Source organism: Lepidochelys kempii, chromosome 1 (genome assembly GCF_965140285.1).
Source record: "Lepidochelys kempii isolate rLepKem1 chromosome 1, rLepKem1.hap1, whole genome shotgun sequence".
NCBI classification, from domain to species: domain Eukaryota; kingdom Metazoa; phylum Chordata; order Testudines; family Cheloniidae; genus Lepidochelys; species Lepidochelys kempii.
Window position 1 is genome coordinate 53,039,882 of NC_136380.1, and position 23,035 is coordinate 53,062,916.

General features: G+C 39.4%; 1 protein-coding gene across 21 annotated transcripts in view; it reads right to left on the reverse strand.

The window, feature by feature from the left end:
- The window catches only part of SUPT20H (SPT20 homolog, SAGA complex component), a 63,746-nt gene that overhangs the window by 3,545 nt on the left and 37,166 nt on the right, over positions 1-23,035 (reverse strand). For 7 of the 21 annotated variants that reach the window (XM_073342183.2, XM_073342162.2, XM_073342193.2 and 4 more), the window contains 10 exons: positions 22,768-22,839; positions 21,259-21,416; positions 19,042-19,074; positions 17,671-17,788; positions 15,428-15,536; positions 15,010-15,168; positions 12,883-13,195; positions 10,801-10,955; positions 7,623-7,678; positions 5,605-5,739 (listed from right to left, as the gene is read on the reverse strand). In XM_073342183.2, the coding sequence (XP_073198284.1) occupies positions 5,605-5,739; positions 7,623-7,678; positions 10,801-10,955; positions 12,883-13,195; positions 15,010-15,168; positions 15,428-15,536; positions 17,671-17,788; positions 19,042-19,074; positions 21,259-21,416; positions 22,768-22,839 (1,308 nt within the window). The other 14 variants (XM_073342316.2, XM_073342298.2, XM_073342308.2 and 11 more) reach the window with 10 other exon arrangements.

Below are 23,035 nucleotides of genomic sequence, written 5' to 3' on the forward strand. Positions count from 1 at the left end.
TACAGACTAACATGGCTGCTACTCTGAAACCTGTCATTATGCAAGGCACTGAATTTAGCCCTATGGAGTGGAAATCTATCAATTTCATGAAAAAACTCAGATATAGACAGACATCATCTTCCTTTCCAAATGCAAACAGATGGACATGATACCAAAAGGACTGAAGGTAAAAAATCCATTACAATCTACATACCACACAGACTATGCCGACAGCTTGTGCCACACAATCTCAAAGAAACTACGGAACCACCTGATCAACATCCTCTACAGCAAACAGAGAAAGATTAAGAATGAGCTCTCAAAACTGGATACTCTAATAAAAAAACAACCTTCAACACAAACTTCCTCATGGCTGGAATTTACTAAAACTAGACAAGCCATTTACAATACACACTTTGCTTCTCTACAAAAGAAAAAGGACATTAAACTATGTAAACTACTACATGCCACAAGGGGCCACAACAGTGGTTCCCTTAACCCACCCAGCAATATTGTTAATCTATCCAACTATACTCTTAGGACAGATTCTTCAGCTGTGCTATCTTGGGGCCTCTCGTTCTGTCCCTCCACCCCCACGAACATGATACAGTTCTGTGGTGACCTAGAATCCTATTTTCGACACCTCCGACTCAAGGAATATTTCCAACACACCTCTGAACAACATACTAACCCACAGAGACTTTCCTACCAAGACTACAAAAAGGAGGATTCTGGGTGGACTCCTCCTGAAGGTCGAAACAACAGACTGGACTTCTACATAGAGTGCTTCCGCCGATGTGCACGGGCTGAAATTGTGGAAAAGCAGCATCACTTGCCCCATAACCTCAGCCATGCAGAACACAATGCCATCCACAGCCTCAGAAACAACTCTGACATCATAATCAAAAAGGCTAACAAAGGAGGTGCTGTCATCGTTATGAATAGGTTGGAATATGAACAAGAGGCTGCTCGGCAGCTCTCCAACACCACTTTCTACAAGCCATTCCCCTCTGATCCCACTGAGGGTTACCAAAAGAAACTACAGCATTTGCTCAAGGAACTCCCTGAAAAAGCACAAGAACAAATCTGCGCAGACACACCCCTGGAACCCCGACCAGGGGTATTCTATCTGCTACCCAAGATTCATAAACCTGGAAATCCTGGACCCCCCATCATCTCAGGCATTGGCACCATGACAGCAGGATTGTCTGGCTATGTAAACTCCCTCCTCAGGCCCTACGCTACCAGCACTCCCAGCTATCTTCGAGACACCACTGACTTCCAGAGGAAACTACAATCCATCGGTGATCTTCCTGAAAACACCATCCTGGCCACTATGAATGTAGAAGCCCTCTACACCAACATTCCACACAAAGATGGACTACAAGCCATCAGGAACAGTATCCCCAATAATGTCACGGCAAACCTGGTGGCTGAACTTTGTCCTCCCCATAATTGTTTCACATTTGGGGATAATGTATACCTTCAAATCAGTGGCACTGCTATGGGTACCCGCATGGCCCCACAGTATGCCAACACTTTTATGGCTGACTTAGAACAACGCTTCCTCATCTCTCGTCCCCTAATGTCCCTACTCTACTTGCGCTACATTGATGACATCTTCTTCATCTGGACCCATGGAAAAGAAGCCCTTGAGGAATTCCACCATGATTTCAACAATTTCCATCCCACCATCAACCTCAGCCTGGACCAGTCCACACAAGAGATCCACTTCCTGGACACTACGGTGCTAATAAGCAATGGTCCCATAAACACCACCCTATACCGGAAACCTACTGACTGCTGTTCCTACCTACCTGCCTCCAGCTTTCATCCAGACCACACCACACGATCCATTGTCTACAGCCAAGCTCTATGATACAACCGCATTTGCTCCAACCCCTTGGACAGAGACAAACACCTACAAGATCCCTACAAGATCTCTATCAAGCATTCTTACAACTACAATACACACCTGCTGAAGTGAAGAAACAGATTGACAGAGCCAGAAGGGTACTCAGAAGTCACCTACTACAGGACAGGCCCAACAAAGAAAACAACAGAACGCCACTAGCCATCACCTTCAGCCCCCAACTAAAACCTCTCCAACGTATCATCAAGGATCTACAACCTATCCTGAAGGACGACCTATCACTCTCACAGATCTTGGGAGACAGGCCAGTCCTTGCTTATAGACAGCCCCCCAACCTGAAGCAAATACTCACCAGCAACCACACACCACACAACAGAACCACTAACCCAGAAACCTATCCTTGCAACAAAGCCCGTTGCCAACTGTGTCCACATATCTCTTCAGGGGACACCATCATAGGGCCTAATCACATCAGCCACAGTATCAGAGCTTGTTCACCTGCACATCTACCAATCTGATATATGCCATCATGTGGCAGCAATGCCCCTCTGCCATGTACACTGGTCAAACTGGACAGTCTCTACATAAAGAATAAATGGACACAAATCAGACGTCAAGAATTATAACATTCAACAACCAGTCGGAGAACACTTCAATCTCTCTGGTCACTCGATTACAGACCTAAAAGTGGCAATTCTTGAACTAAAAAACTTCGAAAAGAGACTCCAATGAGAGACTGCTGAATTGGAATTAATTTGCAAACTGGATACAATTAACCTAGCCTTGAATAGAGACTGGGAGTGGATGGGTCATTACACAAAGTAAAACTATTTCCCCATGTTTATATCCCGCCCTCCCCTCGCCTCCCCCGTTCCTCAGACATTCTTGTCAACTGCTAGAAATGGCCCACCTTGATTATCACTACAAAAAGCTCCCCCCCACCCGCTCTCCTGCTGGTCATAGCTCACCTTAAGTGATCACTCTGGTTACAGTGTGTATGGTAAAACCCATTGTTTCATGTTCTCTATGTATATAAATCTCCCCACTGTATTTTCCACTGAATGCATCCGATGAAGTGAGCTGTAGCTCACAAAAGCTTATGCTCAAATAAATTTGTTAGTCTCTAAGGTGCCACAAGTACTCCTTTTCTTTTTGCGAATACAGACTAACACGGCTGCTACTCTGAAACCTGAAGAAATAGTGTTATAAGGTTAGGACATACTGAGAATACCATTAAAAAAAAAGACTGACAAAGCTGTAAAATGATGGTACCAACCTCTCAACAAAAACCTACAGAAATTTGTGATAAATGTACCGGTATGTATATTTTGCACTAATGCAATAAAAAGTGTTGTTTTGATTATTTCTTTACTAAGCATTTAGATTTCAGCTCAATTTAATTTACATGCTGGAAGAAACTAAGTTAGGATTTCCTTGTACAGATGTTGAACTATGAAGAGTATTGGCTTACTGATCAAAGAACAAAGTAATTACAAACTAACAGATTCCACAGTTGGATTCCAAATGCCTTAAGAATACATCTACAGCAGTCTGCTGTCACACCACCACACATAACAGCTTAAACACCTGTGTGAACAGAGATGATACTGTAGGAGAACTTTTCGGCCATGTGGGATTCCAGGAAACGGACGTTACCTCGTAAGAGAGACCAGTTGGGTGAGGTAATATCTTTTATTGGACCAATTTCTGTTGGTGAGAGAGACAAGCCTTTGAGCCACACCGAGCTCTTCTTCAGGTCTGGGAAAGGTACTCCCAGCATCACAGCTACATGCATGGTGGAACAGATTGTTTAGCACAAGTAGTTAGCACATATTGTAAGGGACCATTCAAGGTAGAGCCTGTTACCTCGTAAGTGAGCTTAGTGTCAGTCTAATACTTTATGTAGTATTCAGAACCACCTTACTGATGATTCTTCCATACTATTCGAAAAAAAATTATTTTAAGATAAACTGATCTAGGTATCTGGGCTGAAAGCAGAGACTTACTAGCACACACAAAAGGCCTCTGCAGGAAGACTAGAAAGGAGCTGGTAACTACACTGGTAGATGGGATACAAAAGTAGAGCAGACTGTACTTTTCCTTTCCTAAATTGGCCACATGTGGGCACGGTGAGAACTAAATACCCTATCAGATAGGGGAAGGTCTTGATGCTCCAAGGGAAGGGGATTTGGCATATGAGAATGGATTGACGTTAGTCTACAACAGAGTTTAAAAGTTTTTACAAATAAATCATCTATAAAGATTAACTCTTTTCACAGTGATTGTACGTGCTGCCTCAGCTTCCCACTTGTCTACAATCATCCAAGATGACAATCTACAATTTTAGGGCCAAATGCAGCCCTACCCTTCGCTAGCACAGAAATGCCAACTCAATTGAAATGGCTAAGAGGTAAGCCAACTGCGAACTGACAGGGCTAGGAAGAAATGCTGGTTTATTCTACAGTAGCGGGTTTCACGTGTATTCCTCTAAAGCAGCTGTTACTGGTCATTGTAAGAATCGGGACAATGGAGTCCTGTGCTGTAGTTCTGTGTATGGGGGGGCAAGAACACACTTCCCTCACATACTTGTTGTTCTGGGGAAAAGGAGAGACACCATTTAATCCATGCATTGTAACTGCCACAGAAATCTTCTACAATCTTCCAACTAATCCTGTAACCTTTGAAAGACTCACTGACATATCTAGATTTCTACAACATTCAGAGATCCCATTCCTCACAAGTAACTGATAACCAGTCAGTTGTCAATGAAATGTTTAGTAGATGTAGTTTTAAATAAGATTTTATTAGCCCTGTCTTCATGCAGGACTAAATGCATGAGCAATCTGATACCTTAAAATCAGCTCTTTAAGTCATAGATAGACAAAAAGTTATATTAATTTAAAATCCAAAGTATGCTAAGTTTCCAATACTCTGTAACTAAAAGCCTCCTTACCCAACATGCATGTGAATGTTAAAAAACAAAATTCTCTTCTGATCTGAAATTAACAACTTTTAAGGCCAAAGAGATGTTTCTGACAAAATAAACAGGGGGGTCAAAGTGGAGTTTAGAATGCAATGGGTCTTTCAACTTAAATTATACTATATGAAGGCTTATTTAATTTTAAGACTAGCAAATTCATACAAACCTATGCAGCTGACATCCTATAGTAAGTGTAAACAGAAAAGGAGTACTTGTGGCACCTTAGAGACTAACCAGTTTATCTGAGCATAAGCTTTCGTGAGCTACAGCTCACTTCATCGGAAAGCTTATGCTCAAATAAATTGGTTAGTCTCTAAGGTGCCACAAGTACTCCTTTTCTTTTTGCGAATACAGACTAACACGGCTGTTACTCTGAAACCTATAGTAAGTGTGCAAGGCATAATATGAACCACCAGAGGGCTACGCTATCTTTGTCAGTTCTTTGTTAACTAAAACACAGTTAAGCAATACAGGAACTGTTAGAAGCAAACCATAATGGTCTTTTCAGTATTGTCTCAGTATTGCTGAGAGGACAGTGGACTAACTGGGCAACACAACTTATTTTTATATTCCTATATCTTGTAAAAGGAGAAATTATGAATGACTTTTACCATCCAAAAATAGATCCTTGCTATTTAGTAAACTAGTATTGTTCATCTCCTCTTCCTTTAAACAACTACTCCAATCAACCACTCACCACCTGAAAGGTATAATCATTTTGGGAGTAAACTATGCAGTTCAACAATTTTCCAATGTATTTATGCACTCTTACTGAGGGTAACTGGCACACCTGGTCTCCCTGCTGTTGAGGACTAGAGGTTGCAGGCTGCGGGGACTGCTGCTGTGGAGAGAACTGTGAGAGCTGTTGCTGCTGAAGTGGGTTGAAAATAAGTGAACCACCTGGAAGCTGTTACAGATTAAAAACAAAAGACATAATGCAATCAAATTCATGAGCCTGCCATTCTCCAGGGATAAGCACAAATAAAGATCTAGATATTAAATTACTTCTTGCAGCTATTTTAAAAATGCTGCTGTTTTTGAAAAGGCCCCATTTTTCAGAAATAGAGTCTGCATAAGTTGTACCCCTAGATTCCTCGGGAGAAAAGTATATTATTGTCATTGTTCGATTTAAATACAATTGTGCAGATTTTATACATCGCTAATAAAAATGTAGGTTAATGGATATCTGTAACATCAGAATACTTCATTAATTCCATGTTTAAACCATTTTATTCTGTTTGGATGAAGGCTTCCTAGTAATAAATTGTGGAGAATCGGATGTAACAGATATAATTAAATATGGGGCCTATTTCCTCTTGCTTACACCAGTTTTACCAACTGCACAGATTTCAACTGAATTATTCTTGATTTATATCAGTGTAAGAGAGAGGAGATTCAAGAGCATAGCCTGAAATTACAGCCTGAAGAGCATAGCCAGAAAATACAAGCATTTCACGAATATCTTCATAATCTCTCACACACATACAATGCAAAGAACTGTTACTGCAATATGAAGGTTACACAATTAAACTCTCAAGGAAGACAAGAAATGTAAAAGTTCCAAGATCAAAGTTAAATTATCATACTAAGTCCTCCATAGTTTGTAATATATATTTTAAAACAAACAGTGTGATAGCAAGCTGCACATTTAACCAGGACTGGAAGAGTCCCTATACATATATAACTGTGACTTGTGCATTTGTGAACTGCACTGAGTTTAACTGTGCAACCTCTTTATTTACATTTCATTTCCTAGGGCCACATCCCCTGGTCTACTAAGTCCACTATATTCTGTGTAAGTGGCACTAAGTGGACTTAAAACAGCTGACTACAGTCAGTGGAGAATTCCCTCCTTGGCAGAGGAACTCTCCTGACACTGTCTCCTGTGCCAGCCACACCCCATACTCCTGGCAGGGGAGAGTACAGGAAAGCAGCATGGGGTGTGGCTGGCACAGGAGACTGTGTCAGAGGAGAGTTCCTCTGCCAAGGAGGGAATTCTCCACTGACTGTAGCATGGGGGAATCAATCCTATTCTGATGTAAGGTTCCTGAAGGATCTTGCACCACTGGTGTAATTTAGAGCTGCTCCTTTGCAGCTATAAATTGTGCTGGACCTGATAGCTGCTCCCACTCAGCCCTGCATTTGATCAGATCTCAGAGGCAATCAAGAATTTTCCCCCTTGGATTTTATTTTTTGTTTAAATTAAATAAGTTTATTCAGAGTTTGTAAACTCCTTGTCTGGAACTATTTGTGTTGCGTAGCTTTCTATTTCTGGTAATAGAGACTACAAGTGCACATGCATAGTTCATCTTTCTTAAGACCTATGCTGGTTAATTTACAGGGGATTTCCACTGCACTGTTAATTTTGCAGTTTTCAAATAATCATAACTAAAAATGAAAACAACTACTTTTCAGTGAAAGCAAAGGCTGAAAAATGGAAGCCTTTAGTATGCAATTAGCCACTTGAATTCAATTTTTCAAATTTCACTATTTCTACAGCTTATTTTATGTTATTCAAGACTTGTTGATTTGTTAGTGGTGGAAGGATGGCCTCAGGTTTGCTGTTTTATAGGCTGATTTTAGTTATTTTAAGGCACCTATTCTCTTAGCATAGACCTTTTCTTGTCTTATGCATTCAAATTAAAATAATAAAATGAAACATTTACAATAAATGGCATGTCTCGGAACACCTGGCTCTAAGGAGCTGGAGGTCTATGTGACCAAAAGCACTTATCAACACATCTATATAGAATAATGCAAAGAATTATTGTGTCCAAATACATTAATTACCTGTAGTAGATTTAAGGGCCGAAGACCTGAAGCATTTTTTAAACCAAAAGGGCTGCCTGTTAATTAAAAGTAGGCAACCATTACTTAGTTAGATGCACATCATCAAATCAAATACATCACACCATACCATGCTAATGGGATTATTTCTAAATACTCCAAGGTTGCAACATGGCAAGGTTAAGTTTTAAACTTAAACAGCGTATTGTATTTTCTCTATAAAAGTGTAAATTGCATGATTATCCAGACACAGCTCAGGGGAACAGACTGATTAGAAAGAAAGTTCTACCAATATTAAACAAGGTATATTGCAAATACTACTACTGTGTTTGGACTAGATAAAGTATGCAGAGAGCATCCTAGCAGATGTTCTGTAGTTCTTCCTCTATTTTTAAAACACATTACAATTTGCATCCCACGCATGGACATGTCTGGAATCTCAATGAAACAGCAGTTACTGATAGCTGCATTAGCGAGAGGAAAATATTGAAATACAGCAAATTATAATGGCTTGTTTTGGAAGAGCTTCAAGTCCAAAAGCATAATTGGGAGGATAAACATCTAACAAACATTAGGTGTTTTTCTGTCCTGTTTTCTAAAAGGTTGGAGCCTAAGAACTTAAACACTTCTCATTAAGGAATGTTGAAGCATATTGATTTCTACAGTAATATTTTATGGCAGTTAAGAAGCTAAAAACATACTTAGAATAAAACATAGTCTAGTAAAAGAATAAGGGCCTGAAGCACTGAAGTGTGGGTCCTCTTCCTAAATTCTGGGATGTTTTCATATTTTACTTTTCTTCTAGTAGTGATGATTGCCATATTCACTTCTGAACTTGCAACGTAACCTACCTCAGAAACTCCCTTGATGGGTGATCCAAATGTATAACCAGATGTAGAATACATCTCCCTAACATAGCCTAGGGTTGCCAGGTGTCCAGTTTTTGACCAGAACGCCTGGTCGAAAAGGGACCCTGGCGAGACTGTTCAGCACCGCGGGGCTAAGGCAGGCTCCCTGCCTACCACGGTTCCGCACAGCTCCCAGAAGCAGCAGCATGTCTCCGCTCCAGCTTCTAGGTGCAGAGGCAGCCAGAGGCTCCGCACACTGCCCCACCTGAAGCGCCAGCTCTGCAGCGCCCACTAGCCAGGAACTGCGGCCAATGGGAGCTGCGAGGGCGGTGCCTGCGGACAGGGCAGCACACAGAGCTGCCTGGCCACGTCTCCGCGTAGGAGGGACATTCTACTGCTTTTGGGAGCCGCCTGAGGTAAGCACCGCCTGAAGCCTGAACCCCTCCCGTGCCCTCATCCCCCTCCCACTGTCCATACCCCTCAATCCCAGCCCAGACCACCCTCCTGCACCCCTAACCCCTCATCCCCAACCCCGCACCCCAGCCACAGCCCTCATTCCCCGACACCCCAAACCCCTGCCCCAGCCCTGATCTCCCTCCCACCATCCGAACTCCTCATCCGAGCCCCCTCCTACACCCCAAATCCTTAACTCCAGCCCCACCTCAGAGCCTGCACCCCCAGTCAGAGCTCTCACATCCTCCTGTACTAGCCGGGAGCCCCCTCCCACACTCTGAACCCCTCAGCCCCAGCGGCCCCTCCCACACCCTGAACTCCTGATTTCTGGCCTCACCCGCAGCCAGAGCCCTCACCCCTCCCGCAACCCAACCCCTTGAGCCAGCCTGGTGAAAATGAGCGAGTGAGTGAGGGTGGGGAGAGCGAGAGATGGGGGGGGGAATGGAGTGAGTGAGAGCATGGCCATGGAGAAGGGGTGCGGCCTCAGAGGAGGGACAGAGCTCAGAGGAGGGGCGGGGCCTCAGCGGATGGACAGGGCAAGGGTGTTCATTTTTGTGTGAGTAGAAAGTTGGCAACCCTAACCTAGTCCCTTAAAATAACTATTTCAGACACACTCAACCTCAGCTGACCTGGGGACTAAGAAGGCAGAGATACTCCCCAAATTCAGTGTGGCCTACATCCTAAAAGGGATGCCAGCAGCTCAGATTTAGGTGCCACTGCAATCTACAACACCTGCCCCCCTCAGCTGCCGTCTAAATGTAAAAGTTGCCTAGGCATCTAAGTTTCTGCCTCTGGTCATGCGCACCTCACTCTAGGTGTCCAGACACATATGCTGCACACCTCTGCCCCAGTGTGATCTACAAACCAGGAAAAGAGAGGCAGGCAAGTGCCTATCTTGCCTTTTGACCTGATCCAAACATACTCAGAACACACCTGTCAGATCAGGCTCCGTTAAAAATCCAGCCGTGGCAGGGCCACCTTACTTATAACTTCTAGCACAGTGGTTAGAGCACTCACCTGGGATGTGGGAAACCTAGGTTCATTCTCCCCTCTGCCTGAGGGCTAGAAAACATTTGAACAGCGGGTTCCCACCTCTCAGGAGAGCGCTCTAATTGCTGAGGTATGTGTTATTCTGATGTGGGTTCACCCTCAGTCTCTCCAGTTGAAGCTGTTCCACTTTGGATAAATAGTCATTGGGCCAGAGAGAGAATGACCCTACAGCCTGGCAGGTAGCACACTTAGCCAGGTGGTGGCTAACACTGGGTCCAGTCCCCATGCACCAATGACTCTATAATTATTTATCCACAGTGAAACAGCTTTGACACAAGAGACTAAGGCAGGCCCACAGCAGAAGGTCCCAAAGCCTAGCGGTTAGGGACATGGAAGACCCCTCTTCAAATCCTTTCTTCCCATCAGTTGGGGTGGGAATTGAACCTGGGTCTCCCACATTCTGGATGAGTGCTGTCTCCACTGGGCTACCATCTCTTCCTCCCTCTAGAGAGGGGTTTAAGACAAACTCCTCTCATCAGCATCTCCCATTGGCTAGTTAGGCAGCTCCCCATCTAGCATGCTGGCTTTTGTGGATCCCATTCTTAGGCACTTATCTCCCCCCCCTTCATTGCATAGGGAGTCTAGGTGCCTAACTTAGGCCTTGTGGATGCCAATGTTGTTCTTGTGATTTTCTAGGCACCTGAGTGTTGAAATCCCTAAGTCCCTTTGTGGATTCAAGCCTGAATGTACACACTATCCATTCACTGGCACACTTAAACTCTTCTGCCCACTGTTTTCATATTCTACTTTCACTGTAGTTAAAGGACTCTTGCTATTTAACCTGATCTGAACGTTTCCTCATGACAGCTTTTTACCTGATTCCTACTAACCTGCTTGAGAGGCAGACTGCATTGCAGCTGGCAGCGCATTTGGCACCAGACCTCCTGATGGTAAAATGCCACTCAGATTTATACCTGCAGGGGTTATGGCTCCAGTATTACACCCCAGCATAGGGTTTGAGCCACTCATCAATGTCTGTGCTCCACTGTAGAAGAGGAAAGAAAACACATTAAATCCAAGTGGCAGAAATGTGTGTGAACAACTAGATTTTTGCCTTCCAGTCTTTGACAACACAATCAACAGTTCGCGTTAAATGAGGTTAAATTTAAGGTGACTGATCAGAACAACATTAATCAATCAATAGGGTGACTATAAATCACAAACTAACATTAAATGAATGTTACAGCTGAGTGTGAAACATGCTATGTGTTCTCTACAACCCAGACATCAAGGCATCTTAGAAAAACACATAAAGGAATAGCATAAAATACCTAGGATTTGGAATATATAGGTCCATATCCTACCCTCATTCTGTGCACACAACTCACTCTGATATCAGTGATCATGGGGAGAATAAAGTGTATAGGTTTTTTTATTCTAAGCCTGTAGTGTTTCTAAATACAAAGACTAACACAACCTTAAATACAGCAGCACTGACAGGACATAAAAGCTGGAGACCAGGCTCATGTTTTCCTTCAGCAACTTGAAAAAATCTGTTTAATGGATTTGGAGTGATGAGTTGCTGCTGGACAGTTCAGATGAGTAATTCACACATCTGACATTGTTAGGTTGCACTCTGTGTTTTACACAAAAGAACGCTACTTTAATTTAATAGATATCTACCTTGGTAATAACAGAATAAATTCCACTGTTGGCAGAAGTGCTTTTAAAAAATACAGAATAATATTTAAGTCTCAGAATAAGTGTAAAAATGCTTAATAAAGTTAAGTAATCATAAATCAAATTCACTGATGTTCCATTTAATAGGCAACAAACAAAAGGAAGTATTTTTTTTATACAACGCACGGTCAATCTGTTGAACTCTTTGCCAGAGGATGTTGCGAAGGCCAAGACTATAATAGTGTTCAAAAAAGAACTAGATAAATTTATGGAGGATAGGTCCATCAATGGCTATGAGCCAGGATGGGCAGGGATGGTGTCCCTATCTTCTGTTTGCCATAAGTTGGGAATGGGTGACAGGGGATGGATCACTTGATGATTACCTGTTCTGTTCATTCCCTCTGGGGCACCTGGCATTGGTCACTATCAGAAGACAGGATACTGAACTAGATGGACCTTTGGTCTGACCCAGTATGGCGGTTCTTAAGTTCTTTTTATAAACATTTTCTACAGAGTGTTTCACTCACAAGGGCTTTTACACAGAAATTTGTATAATTATTTTTAATTTGGAATGGTTTGCATATTCCATTTCCTCTCTCATAATGATTAATAAAAAGATAACATTCAAGTGGAAAAATTGTAAGAACAAAATCTCAAGAGCTATCATAGTTTTTGTAGCTAGCTAAGCACTAGTGCAGGGATCGGCAACCTTTGGCACGTGGCTCGTCAGGGAAATCCGCTGGCGGGCTGGGACGGTTTGTTTACCTGCAGTGTCCACAGGTTTGGCCGATCGCAGCTCCCACTGGCCGCGTTTCACTGTTCCAGGCCAATGGGGCTGCAGGAAGCGGCGGCCAGCACACCAGCCTACAACGTTTCCCGCAGCCCCCGTTGGCCTGGAACAGCAAACCGCAGCCAGTGGGAGCTGCCATGGGCCGAACCTGCAGATGCTGCAGGTAAACAAACCATCCCAGCCCGCCAGCGGATTTCCCTGACAGGCCACGTGCCAAAGGTTGCTGATCCCTGCACTAGTGCAATTAAACCCTATACATCTTAAAAACTCAAAGTACACAGTTCAGTGGTTCTCATTCAACTTCATCAGCATTCAAATACTGGGTTTCTTCTGTTTGAGCACCTCACAAAACTGCATTAACTCTGAATTACACCATTACAGAGTGAAACGATACATTTCCGTTGGACATCTTGAATAAAAACTGGCTTAATGAATATTGAACATTTCTGTAACTCAACATAAAGCAGGTTGTTAAGAAGCCACGAAAATAAAGTGAACTTACCACACAGAGCCCACTACATTGATGAAGTTAAGTCCTGCAGGGTTTGCCATGACCTGGGTGGAGGTGGTTCCTGTAGTAATGGATGTTACCATGGTGGAAAGAGGAATGGTCATTACAGGCAATGCCTGGCTCAGAGACATTTGCTGCTGAGCAAACGGGGTTAACAAAGTGGGCTGAGGGGTGAAGCCTGAATCTTGGGGAGTAGGGGTGGCAGAAGGGGTAATAGGAGTTGAGCTCTGAGCGTCAGGAGGGTGTGGGGTCGATGAAGGGGTGTTGTTTGGAGTAGGAGTAGATGGTTTAGGAGTTCCAGACCCTGCTCATTGAGAAAAATAAAAAGTGCTAGTTTGTTATAAAAGGCCAGTCCTTTTGTAAAATAAGGTTAATGGAATCTTATTTAGCACTGACAATTTGTTCCAGCTTTTATAGCAGCAAACTGCAAGTGTTAATTTCTACACATGACACACGAGTGTTGCTGCACTCGCTTATTATTAAAGATGCAGTATATCACACAGAAACCCCATCACCATGCTTAACTCTTTAACCAAAACATAAATTTGTATCGTCCATTAAGCCCTTTTAAAATGTATAGTGCACTAAGTCATGACTCTGTTGGAAATATTTTTAAGTCAATGTAGAACAATTTTTCTGAGTGACCATTTTAACCCAGTTAATGGTTTTGCTTCTAAAATGTCAAACATATAGTCTGTATGTACTGTCTGTATAACAGCATCATGCTAAAACATATGGAAAACAACAGATCCAACAAAGAACGGATAATAGTTTCAGTGATCAAATGGGGTCAATGGTAACCATCTAAATTCTATCATATAGATATCAATAACTGTATTTGCCAGATTTCTGTCAAATCACAAAAGAGAAAATAAAGTAAATGCTTTTGCAGGAGATAATACTGCATCTTTAAAAGTTACTGTGTAATTCCTTCTGCTTAAATGTAGAATGTATAGATAAATTTGTTGTGAATGCAGTATGCACAGTTTATCAATAGAAGAAACAAAAAACAGAAAAAGTAAAAAAACCCAAAAGCTCTTGAGGTGTTCTCTTTTTTAGCTTTCATGTCCTGCAGAAAGAAAGGAAAGAAATGTGAATGTCCAAAAGCTGTGACGAGAGCTTTACTTACAGTAACAACTGTGTGCAGTAGATTTACATAATCCATACCAGCAACATAAAAAGGTGCGAATAGAACTGTTCGAAAATTTACAAAATCTTTCTTATGTTTTTCTTTGTGCAAAACAAGAAGGCAGAAAAATTACACCTTTTGAGCTATCCAGAAGATTTTAAACTATTTAATGCAAAAAACATATATCACTGTGCAGCATACTGAAATGCTCAGTGTGCAATTAGTCATAAAAAAAAAATGGAAAACTATAGCTGTGGTTTCTTTCGCTGTACAAATATGTTCATGAAAGGCCTCAAGACGCATATTTTAAAAACCGTTTATGATCTATCTTTACAATAATCCTGTCATTGTTAATTAAAAAAAATCAAACTTAGATGTCACTCATTTTAGAAAATTGCATTTTAACACCTGACATTATGGTGCTATAATAATCATTATTACACTTTAGTAATCAGGAATGATTTGTAAAACAGTGTTGGAGTGTTTTAAAAGATCATCTCATAGTTTATTGTATCACCACCTTGGGACTGATCAGGTTATATACATACACAGAGATACAACTGTACCAGCTCCTATGACATTTAAAAAGAATCAGTTGCTTAAATTATGTAAAAGCAAATTGGTCTCATATACTATTATTTTTACACTGGAGGAAAGAACCACACTTTGGAATCTTATATTGTCACATTAGCTATCAGGCTTTTTTAAAAAAAGAGAATCATACTGGTTGCATAAAATGTATTAAAACGTATACACAAAGGGTGCATACATATTTATATATATATATATATATATACAGAAAAACAAACACAATTACAGTAAACATAAAATACATACAGTCAACAAGAGACCTGCCTGAAGCTTTGCACAATTTATACAATTTAGAGTACACTGTACATTTAAGTTTCACCATTCCACTGGTTAAGTTTATCTCAAGAAGCATTATGCAAAAGCCTAAGATTTAATGGAGAATTTAGTTCGTGACTCACTTTGTGAAGAGCTCGCAGGAGACATGGCAGCTGGAGAAAGCATGCTAACTTGACTAAGATCCATAGACTGTTTCCGAGAAAGACTGGGAGGCTTAGAAGGAGGAGGAGGAGTTGGGGATTTTAGGTGGCCACTTGACTGCTGTGGACTAAAAATATTACCTGAAAAAGCACAATTAACACATGTTATGGTTCTGCAGAGGGATGCTAGTCAGAATATTTTCCATTATATACATCCTTGAACAATACTGTTTAATCAGAAAGCAGTAAGATCAGCTTTGAAAAACGCTCTCCATGACCTATAGAGGTAAAGTTTTCACATTATATTTAAAGTTATTACATTAAGTAGTGAAACCTCACACTTAAAAATAAGGGATACAGACAGGAGGAGGGAGAGGAAAAAAAGCTAAAAAGTATTTACCTGAAGAACTACTTCCTGAACTTGAAGGTAGTTTGATAGGAGGAGGTCGATGTTTTACACCTTTCCCCAATACTGAAGACTGCACGGACCCAGATAGACTCTCTGGCTGCTAAGAAGAAACAGAAATTAAAGATATATTAGCTCAATCTGAGATCACATTATACATGTTAGAAATAAGTAACTATTAAATTAAAGCATTTCTAGTAGAATTCTAAAGTAAAGCAATTTTCAGGAAGTGGTCTCCCTTTGTGGGAGACATTAGAAACACAATCTGTGATCCTTTTCAGATGCAGCTTTTGCCAAGAGAGGCCTCCAAACTAGTGGCAAAGTTAAAATAAAACAAACAATGGGAATTATATTGCTTCATTCCCTGTCCTGAATTCATTGCTAATGACATCCCAGGAGTAGAAGAATGACAGACACACTCTTGAAAGAAAGGAAAACTTAGTCTTACAGATAAATTTGTCTGTCAATCCTGATCCACTTGGGATTCACGGTACAGAACCAGAGTATGGGAACATGAATATAAATACTTGGGTGAAATCCTGGCTCCCCTGAAATTGATGGGTGTTTTGCCATAATTGCACCATTATATTTAGAATGAAGGTGTTCTGCTTTTTGTTTCACCAGTTATGAACAGAATTTTTTAAGATGAATTAATAAAGTTCAAGTATTGCCTTACAGCTATTCAAATGTGTAGGCCTGAATTACAAATGGAAGGCTACACAGAAGTTGGCTGTAATTGCCTCTAAATCCATGCAACTACTAGTTCAGATTGTCAGACAATCTGTTTCAGGGAAAATAAATTTACAGGTAAATGCCAAATATTTAATTTACATGCATGGAGCATAAATTCAGAATAGAAGAAGTATTATAAACATAGTGTCTGTTCTTTCAGGTTCAGGGAGATGACAGAACACACAGAAGACAATATCAGGTATACAACTTCAAAAACTCAATTTATTATTTGCATATTTATTTTTATTATTCTTAATAAAATTAGTGCTTGATATTTTCCCTCCTTGTCAAAGGAGTCAAAAGACTGACAGAGGAAATTAAGTCAGCCTTCTTCAGTGCCCTAGAAAAAACACCTAGTTAACTTTAACAATAAAATTAACCACATCACTAAAAAAATTTAGAAGAGTAATTTCAAAAGATTTTTAGCTGAATTATGGTTCCTTTGAAGTTCTTTTCAAGTTGGGCACACATGCTAAGAGCTGATGCTTAGCTCTTCCTTTTTACAGAGTATACAATTCTGTGGTCTTTAATGGCTCTGAAAAGCAAACAGACACCATTCTCCTTTTATGTGCTTCTATTTTTTTCTTTAAAAATTCTTTAAGTTCCCGTTGATGATAAAAATAAAAACTAAGTCTTTAGGGTTACTTTTTCAAACTCCTTTTTTCACTATTCAAGATAACTGCTTAACCACCCATAGAGGATTATATAGTCAAAAAAGAAGGTGATCCACTGCTTCCTTGCTATGACTCTGCTGACTCCAGCAGAACTTAGTTCATGGCTAACAAACTGGACAGCTTTATTTATCTATTTAAAAAGAAGGGATGCTATAGGGCAGAACACAGATAGCCAGGAGGAAAGGAGCAGCAAAGCAGAAATGCTAGCTGAGGTCAAAAAAGAACTAGAGTAGTGGGATCAATCTAAAATACTCAGCAGAGAAAACAAAACACATAGCCTGATGGGTCCATCAGCACCAAACTTTCAGCCATGGGAATTCCTGCCAGACATGTACAGAGGAATACACCCCTAAGAGCATGTATCCCTTAGAAGGATGTTGTCATTTTGAAATCTAATAAAAAAAAACAACTCCAAACCATTTTTATGAAGAGTTAACAGTTCAGGTACTACGCCTGCCTCCAAGTTCCCTTGCCAATTTTTAGATTGGCTTTAGAACTGTATTTTCCTGTCTTTAAAAATGCTTTTCTCTGCTCTGCTGCTGTATAAAAGACCTACATAAACTGAGAAAATAGAAAATAGCAATAGGACTATAGCAAAACACAGACACTGACTTTACACAGCATTATCAAAGACACAAAACTAAAAAAAAAAAAAAAAAAAAAAAGAAAATCTGAGAAAAACATTTTTCTCTAATTTCTTCCATTACAGACTTGTAACAATAATAGATTTAAAAACTTCAGACAGATGTTTGCCCTTTGAGTCCCGTTAGGGAACTGTAAGTACTCAATAAGCAATTGTAAATGTAAGAAAGAAACATTTAGCAAACTCACTTCCATTTCCTTCCCTGGAGAAAGATGACTTAGGTTGACTGATCCACCTGAATTATGAACCATTTTCACTGGACATTTAGCTTCACTTTGAACCAGTTCCTGGTATTGGTTCACTACCCTGAAATACACCACTAAAGACTTCAGCACAAGATTTGAAAAAGCATTAACAATTTTGCACTATTTTTAACATTATACTGTTTGTTCGAGATGTAGATTAACTTGATTATATTCTAAATTTTCTTTGCCTACTTACTACTGTTTCACTTTTCTGAAATGCAAACTGCAAGCACATAGATAAAATGGTTTGAATTGTGATTCAGATTTACTTTCAACATCAGTAAATTGATCTGCAACATAACAACATTGTATAGAAATATAGACTCCCTTACAGAGACAGCTGATGCCACAATATTTACATTTTTTCTATCAATTTGAAGAATAAAATATCCACTTGTGTAAAGCAGTGCTTCTCAACCCATGGGCTGCAATCCCCAGTAAGGTCATCAAAGGCAATCAGGGCTGTTGCAAGGCCCTGAAAATCCCATTACACTCTAAAGCAAAGAAAATTTCTCCACAGAACTGCCATGACACCTTTATCCCTCAAAGTCAAGTATTCGGTCAGCCTCTTGAAACACAAATAAATTATATAGGCTTAGCATTGTTACATTTTTCACTCCTACTTTTACCATAAATGTAAGGGAGTTGTGAAATTTTTTGACTTTGAATTAGGGGTTGCCAACCAGAAAAGGTTGAGAAACATTAGTCTGGAGAAATCCACTGAGTATGGGAGAAGTCTACTTTATGTTTTATAATAAACCACAGCAGATAACCGTAAATCTCTTATAGCTAAAATATACTAGGGGGACTATTTTTCCTCTTGCTGTAGGAGTGATGGAATACTTCTCACAATGCTATATCAATATTGCCTCAATAAAAAATATTCAACTGATTTCTAGAAGAAGTTTTACACTACAGTTAAAGTTCAAAAGAACAACTCTCTTTAAAGATATACTTGATAGCAAATTTATTTGTACAAAGTCTCAGGGCCAAATTCTTCTCTTGAATGCTCTCACCAGGCTACCACGGGAGGGTGCATCCAAAGGCATAGTATGGCCTTCAGAATTTAACAGAAAATGGGACAAGGTATGTGTAGTTATTCTCTTTCCCCAACCCTCCCCACAAATGTAAAGTGCAAGAGATGCTACGTTTTTAGTCTGGTTGCAGATCTTGACTGTTTCTATTTAATATCCATGTCACATGCCATTACTTCCATGCCACATGCCATTACTTCCATGCTAATGAAAGTAAGGTACATTATGGCTGAAAGGGACAAACCCGGGCTGTAACAAGAGAAAGATATGAACTACTTACCTTTCAGCATCAGTCTTGGAGCCAATAAGGAACCTAAAATGTAAAACATAAAACAATGTAGTTACTATTTTTGGAATTCAAGAGCTTTCCTCAAAGATCACAACTCTGAAAAACAGCAAAGAAACCACTCTCTTTTGGAATGGGATGCACTGCTGCCAGCTAATTGATGAGAACAGTTAACACTTAAATCTTACTTGGTGGGCTGGAGACTACTGAAAGTATAAAACACTAACCCTGATTCATAATCACTAATACAATATATTTAGAGGGACAGAATTAAGGTTGACAAGGATTTGAGGGTTTTATTGTAATACCATCCCTTTAAGAGTGAATCTACACCGATGTAAAAGACAAAATAATACCAGTTTTATATACCTAAAAACAGGAAGTGGCAGTTTGCTGTATATTCTATACTGTTAAAAGTAGCATTGCATATTGTTTGTATTAAGCACCATGGCATTATATATTTGGTTTACATTTGTAAAGAAATGTAACATATATATGTTCTCATATAAGGAAAAAATGTAAGAGCTCTAGCAATTAGCTATTCATATTACTAAAAAAGAAGGATTCAGTTTGAAGTAAATATATTTTAAAAATAGAATATATGAAATCTGTTTCACTAATATCATTTTAATGTAATGCCCATATCCCTTAAAGGAAGTTTTTTGGTCCAATTCAGACCAATTTAGGAAATTATCATGGAAATTATAACCAATATAAGTCAAGGATTACAGATCTCCCAGGCTTTTCCCAGTAATCTACTATTTTTTTCTCTCTTTGTACAGTTCTCCTGGGACATATGACCAATCTATTGCTTTTTCTGGTTAATGCAGATTCATGGTATGGAAGAGATTTCAGATGCAATGAGAGTGTGATTTGGGTGTATGTCAAGAAACACCAAAGCACTAAAATGTTAAAAGAAATGTTTAGTTTTCCTGATTTCTCTCATTATTTATCTTTCCCAATCATGCTTTCTCACAAGATGTAGCTCTAAATAAATATTTCTTGTTTGTTATTCACATTCACATTTTACTGAAAATTTTATTTCATTCCATTCAGATTTGAAATTTGCAATGAGAATTGTTAGGGTTACTTCAGAATTATTCATGTTGTTTCCATGGATTCAAAAAGCAAACTACTTTCCAGGAAAATAAGGGGAATACATTTTTTGGATCCCTGACTTTTGAGGCTGGAATTTTCAAATGGAGCCAAAGAGATTTAGGGAACCAAATCCCAATAAGTTCTTAACATTGTGCATCAGGACTGGTATTTTCAAGGAGCCAATTTCAATCAAAAACTCCCTTAGGTGCCTTTGAAAATCCCAGTTCCAGTGCACAACTTTAGTGACTTTCTAAGATTAGTATAGAGCTCTAGAAAATAAACAGGCAAAGATGGAGACAAGGGTTAAAAATAACTAAAACTTGGCAGTATGAAATGGTTAAAATTAAAAAGTAATGGAGAAGGATTAAACACTAGGTAACAATACAAAATAGTAGCAGTTAACAAAACCTGATCATGCTAGCTGCTTTGTGCAAGTGGACAGACCCTTACATCCCATTGAAATCAATGGAAGTCTGTGCAGGTGCAAGGGCCAAGTATCCAGAGCACCTTGCAAGAATGGGGCATAAAATAAGAACTAACAACGGGCAGGTAAAGGGATAGCTGTAGCCAGCTATATATAGTCAATATATTTTAAAACAGAATTAAGAACATATGTACCAGTCATCATCCTTGTTTGTGCTGCATTCCTACCCCCCCACTCTTTGTTTTTTTGTCTTTTTAGATTGTAAACTCTTTGGATAAAGGACTGTGTCCCTTCCTATATGTTTGTACAGTGCCAGACACATTTTCAGCACTATCATAATATAAGTACTGAAAATGGGAACATCATTGGAAATGTGTCATGGAAATTCTACAATTGTTCCTCCAAATTGAAATTTTGTTCCAATATAACTTTAATGTGGAAAGATACGAGATTCTTGTGATTGTATCTGAATTTATGCATTATACAATTTACTACTTTTCTTTTTAAGATGACATTCGCACATGTGGGTAAGATATTTTTAAATTTCTGAAATGAAATCCTTTAACCACATTTTTAGTTTTCTAGTGTAATTAGGTACACATTTGTCATTATGATCTAAGCAGGTAAATATGTCTGTTTTTTCCTCAATTTTCATAGAATAGACCTTTTTAAATATACGTGCTACTTACTGTGATGGAGTTACTGGGCTGTCATTCTCCTCACTGCCTTTGAACGTCTGTATTTTACCATAGTACAGCGGATTACCAAGGGACTGAAAAATGGTCAGTTTTGTTTTCTGAAGTTGATTACCAACTTCACATTCAAACACATAATCATCTCTTATCTCCTAAAAGACAGAACGACATTATACATAGAATCTTTTCAAAAACAAGTTAACAGAAAAGGCTGATCAATATATGTCAGAAATCTACAAAATACAAATTGCAAGTAACACAATCTAGTAGTCCCTAAATATCACTTTGCTCAGCAGGAATGAAAAATGATTTCCACAAAAAATTCTCTAATAGGATGGGAGAGATAAATAAGTTACTTAAAAAACAAGAAATACAGAGAACCCGTAACTATTTATGATAGATACTGGAAGTGCAGACAGAAGAAACACATCTAAAAGTAGACACACAAGATGGGTGAGGGAATATCTTTTATTGGACCAACTGTAAATGGTATTATCTCAGCCACCTTGTCTCTCTGATATCCAGGGGCCAATACAGCTACAACACTGCAAATATCTAAAAGTAGTTATATATACAACACAGAACTATGGTTGAATAGGATGCCATAGGGATGAAAATTAGGTACTACAAGAAAAGCATACAACCAAGATGGTAGATTTTGGTAACATGAAGTAACCTGCAAGGACAAAGAGATGGATGCTGAAGATAAAGTGGACACAGTATGTTGGTGGTTCCATTATGAAGAGTCCATAAACTGATTTCTAATTAACTTAAGCATTTTCTTATGTATTGGATCATGCAATTTACAGCTGATCTATAGGTTTCACTGGGACAGTGGAGAAAAAAACCTGTAGAGCTTTCTGCCTAAAACAGACCTATGTACTAACGTGCTACAGGGGTTAGACTAGATGACCCTTGTGGTCCCTTCTAACCCTATGATTCTATGACCTCCCTTCCAGAATCTACTGCAAGAGTTATTACTGTAAAGGCAGCTCTTCTGATTCACCCATTACATGAGGATTAGAAACAAAACAAAGGTGTGTTGAAAGCAAGAAACATTGCTTCCTGTAAATTATTACATTTTTGTTACTACAGTAATGGCAGCAGCTTCCCACAGTGTCCTGCTATTATACAGGGAAATTAAGAGTACTTTGGCTAGCTGATTATTGCAATGTGGGTAGGCAGTGTTGGCAAAGCAAAAATTCCATTGCATCATGCTCACACTACAAAACTGAGGTTAAGGACCAGAATTTAAGAGTAAATTATTTTTTACTATTTTGTGTGCCAATGAGTAATAAATTATAGTTATTCTTTTAGCTTTGATAATCAACCCAATGCACCAGTGTGTGAAATTACACTTCCCCGTGACAATCTCCCTTCCAAATTTTTATAGAAGACTAGATTATAGAAAAAAATATATTATGCTCTCATTTCCATTTTGTTGAAAGAAGCAGCATCTTAACTAGAGGGAGAAAAGGTGGGCCAAAAGTCTAAATTACTCACATGTGCTGGCCAGACAGTAGGTTGAGAGTCATCAGGTTTGACAGATTTTTCCACTTTGGCATATTTTTCCACCTTAAAAGAAAAAGCAGAAATCAGAATATAATGCATTTGAAACAAGTGTAGAGAAGAGCCTTAATGATTTCATACTTCTGTTACTTTGCTCTAATGTTTTCATTGAGGAATTCTCATAATCTTTAAATAGATTTAGCAGAGCTTTATTTAGCTGTAAAAAATCTATTGGCTAAGAGTGTGGCTCACATTGTGGGAT